The sequence below is a fragment of the Electrona antarctica genome, assembly GCF_951216825.1.
Source record: "Electrona antarctica genome assembly, chromosome: 18".
Taxonomy (NCBI): Eukaryota; Metazoa; Chordata; class Actinopteri; order Myctophiformes; family Myctophidae; genus Electrona; species Electrona antarctica.
In genome coordinates, this window is record NC_136799.1 from 24,840,430 (window position 1) to 24,844,623 (window position 4,194).

Below are 4,194 nucleotides of genomic sequence, written 5' to 3' on the forward strand. Positions count from 1 at the left end.
GTGTCAGCAACATGGTTCAAGTAAAAAGGTGGGTGAAATTATTTTTTGTGCATAGTTCCCCGTGTCATTTCACAAACAACTGTTGGGTTTATTTTCAGGTTCTACAGCCATACAACCAAATGGTCTCTTTTTCACAAATAGATTTACGCATAGTACCTGAGATAATATACCTACCGGTATATATATACACCTGAGATATATATATATATATATATATATATATGCACAGGCAGCGAACACACACACACACACACACACACACACACACACACACACACACACACACACACACACACACACACACACACACACACACACACACACACACACACACACGTGGGTGTGGACTTCGTTAACATTAAGGACGTATTTAGATAGGTATACATGGGTATCTTGGTGGTGTAGCGAATCTTGTGGACCAGACTCATTGCAAGATGCTGTACTCTGTCATCGACCCTAAGCCATTCCAGCCTGTCAAAGTGGGCAGGGGTGAGGTGGGTTCGGGGGGTGAGGCCAAGTAGGAGCCTGACCAGTTTGTTTTGGGAAGTCTGGAGCCTTGTTTTAACACACAATACAATGCTGTGTAAATAAAATTAGCAAGAATACTAGAATAGTGGTTGTACTGTTGCTCTATAATTGATAATTGATTGGGGGCAGATGCCTTATCAGGTCATTTGTGCCCTGTCTCATAAGGCTGATTAAACCAATAGTATTACCACGGTCATACACTTTAGCTCATTCTCCCGTTCCTCTGCTGTCTCTCTCCCCTCCAAAGGTGCAGTAATTCTGTATTCAGCCTGAAGGGGGCAGAATGCCGGAGCAGAGTAACGACTATCGCGTTGTGGTGTTTGGAGCGGGCGGGGTGGGGAAGAGTTCCCTGGTGCTGCGCTTCGTGAAGGGCACGTTCAGGGACACCTACATCCCCACCGTGGAGGACACCTACCGCCAGGTGATCAGCTGTGACAAGAGCGTGTGCACGCTGCAGATCACGGACACCACGGGGAGCCACCAGTTCCCGGCCATGCAGCGCCTGTCCATCTCCAAAGGCCACGCCTTCATCCTGGTCTACTCCATCACTAGCAAACAGTCCCTGGAGGAGCTCAAACCCATCTACCAACAGGTGAGGCATTGATGGAACTCAGGTTTTTTACTAGGGCCTTGTTTAGCCCCACGACTTAAAGGGACAGTTCATCCCCCAAATTACCTTTTTTCTATAGTCACCCCATGGAGACTTGAATTCATGGAATTCTTTTTTTGTTTTTGTCACATTCCTAAGCCAATAAAGTCTCCTTTGTGTCTCCACACAATCTTATAGAGGGAGGGCTAATTTACACTTGTTAGACAATGTTAGACACTGCTCCATTGTCTAACATTGTTACTTTCTGCCCTATTGTCCTTCCCCCTGTGTAGGTCCTAGCCATAAAGGGCAACGTGGAGGCCATTCCCATCATGCTGGTGGGCAACAAGAGCGATGAGACCCAGCGGGAGGTGGAGACCAAGGACGGCGAGGCCCAGGCCAACCAGTGGAAGTGTGCTTTCATGGAGACATCCGCCAAGACCAACCACAACGTGACAGAGCTCTTCCAGGAGCTCCTCAACTTGGACAAGAAGAGGAACATGAGCCTCAACATTGACGGCAAGCGCTCAGGGAAGCAGTCCCGTGCAGAGAGACTGAAGGGTAAATGCAGTGTGATGTAGAGTGGGACTGAGGAGGAGGAGGAGGAGGAGGAGGAGGGGGAGGAGGGGGAGGAGGGGGAGGAGGAGGAGGGGGAGGAGGAGAGACCGGAGGTGGCACGAAGGGAGGAGTGGATCCGAGGAATTGTGGAAGAGAATGACGGGAGTTGAAGGGGTTTTATTTAATGACGGGAGTTGAAGGGGTTTTATTTGGAGTTGAAGGGGTTTTATTTGGAGTTGAAGGGGTTTTATTTGCTTTGATTGGCTGTAAACGCATGGCTCCCATAATAAAATCTCCAGAGCTGTTTGGCACCACCATGAAGAATATACAAATCACGAACCTACAGGAGCAGTCTCTGTCACTGAAACATATGAGTCAGATCCCATAGCAGTCAGTGTGTAATCCTGTGGGATCTGGGTGTTTAACTTCCAACTCTACATCTTTGTGAATACTACTGAATGAGAAAGAGAGAAGGAGGAATGCATTGCAGAAGAAGAACATTGACAGTCGACATTGACAAGGACTGCATGGAGTGTGTGTATGCACTGTATGTCACATACTGTATGTACTGTACTGCAATGGTGTGTGTGTGTGTGTGTGTGTGTGTGTGTGTGTGTGTGTGTGTGTGTGTGTGTGTGTGTGTGTGTGTGTGTGTGTGTGTGTGTGTGTGTGTGTGTGTGTGTGTGTGTGTGTGTGCGCGCGCTCAACTTTTCCATCAGCCAAGCAACTAACTGTAACTAACTGTAAAATTCAGCTCATCAGATGCAAGAGCACGCGGTTGGGTTCATTCAGATCTGGAGTCAATGGTTTGAGAATGGGAGAGGGACTCACCATGCTATAGGTCCACGCCTGCATGACTGGCTCCTGTAACTTGCATTACAGTACGGTATATGGCAGATGAAGCATCAGCCTTTTGTTGTCAGCCCCGACACTCCTCAGCAACCCCACCCAAACGCACGCACGCACACACGAACGCACGCACGCACGCACGCACGCACGCACGCACGCACGCACGCACGCACGCACGCACGCACGCACGCACGCACGCACGCACGCACGCACGCACGCACGCACGCACGCACGCACGCACGCACGCACGCACGCGCGCGCGCACGCACGCACACACACACACACACACACACACACACACACACACACACACACACACACACACACACACACACACACACACACACACACACACACACACACACACACTTTCTACCCCGGCAGACTCTACATCAACCTGTAAATATATATGACCCATGTAGACCAGATGCACCCTGCCCTTACTCACATTTACTGTAATGGGGGTGAAGCTGACTCGGAACTTGGGATCTGTCATAAGGGGACACTTCACCCCAGCTTTCCACTTTCCACTCATACCCTCGTGATTCTATATTCAACATCTCCTGCTCCTACTCTCTGCATCCAACTGTTGCTATGTCAAACAGTCACGTGACAGTCCTCCCACAATCCACCATTTGAACTGGAGGAGCATCCAGCAGCAGGGTACACACTACTACATATTACTGATACAAGCAACACTCCTGTAAAAGCCTGTCTATACTTTGTTGTGCATCCCTGTGTTGCTCGCAGGGGTCATCAATATGTCCGTACGTACACAGACAAATGTGTACATGTCTTGGTCTTGTCCTTATTTACTATGGCACTAGGAGTCCAACTAGTACTAGTGGTTCTCAAATGTTTTATTTGCAAGGACCCGGTTAACTCTGAAAGTGTACAGATGGAACCAAATGGACCTGTAAGGGTCTATTTGGTTCCATTTGTACACTCTCAGAGTTACAGACCTGTATGACCATTCAGGGCTAGTCTTTATGTTTCTGGTAATATTGCACATTTTGTATGTCCATGGCAAAAATGTAATTTTGATAAAAATGTCAACCACAAGCCAGCATGGTGATGACTCCTGGTTGCTTGTCGTTTCAAAATTCAACCGAATTATGTGGCATACCTTTCACTTTAAAATCCTTTATTTTCAGCAAGCATCTTGGTCGTACAACAAAGTATGATTTGGCTTTAGACTCTCATCTAGTATAACATACTGTAAGTGTGGCGAGGGTGGAATCAAACTGTGGTTTCTGCCATCCGTGGGATCCCACAAAATATGAATCGGATCGGATAGACATTGTCAATATGGGATGTTGGATAATAAGTTCACAACTTGGATAATCATTTTGACACTCGTTAAAAACTAATTTAACTGGGGCGACGATGATGGTAAACTTCTTAAAAAGTAAAATCTTCCTCTGACTCTTTCATGTAAAGGTTTCTTTTTTGCCTGTATTTTATTATTAGTACACACTACAGGGCCCAGGGGTGCAAATTAATCCATGTAAATCCATCATTGCGACCTGAACTGAACTGAATTGCCATCTGTGGGTTGTTCTTCACTGTTTGGTTTGCCAAATGAAATTAATTATATTCATTTTAATTTATACAAGAGAACACACACACACACACAAACACACACACACACACACACACACACACACACA

At 47.0% G+C, this 4,194-nt stretch overlaps 1 protein-coding gene across 1 annotated transcript; it reads left to right on the forward strand.

Moving 5' to 3' along the window:
• Nucleotides 1–811: 811 nt before the first annotated feature.
• On the forward strand, nucleotides 812–1,698 carry diras1b (DIRAS family, GTP-binding RAS-like 1b; the record flags this gene model as incomplete). Its single annotated transcript, XM_079527762.1, has 2 exons — nucleotides 812–1,120; nucleotides 1,411–1,698. 2 exons carry the CDS (start codon nucleotides 812–814, stop codon nucleotides 1,696–1,698), a joined length of 597 nt encoding a protein of 198 aa, XP_079383888.1.
• Nucleotides 1,699–4,194: the final 2,496 nt, after the last annotated feature.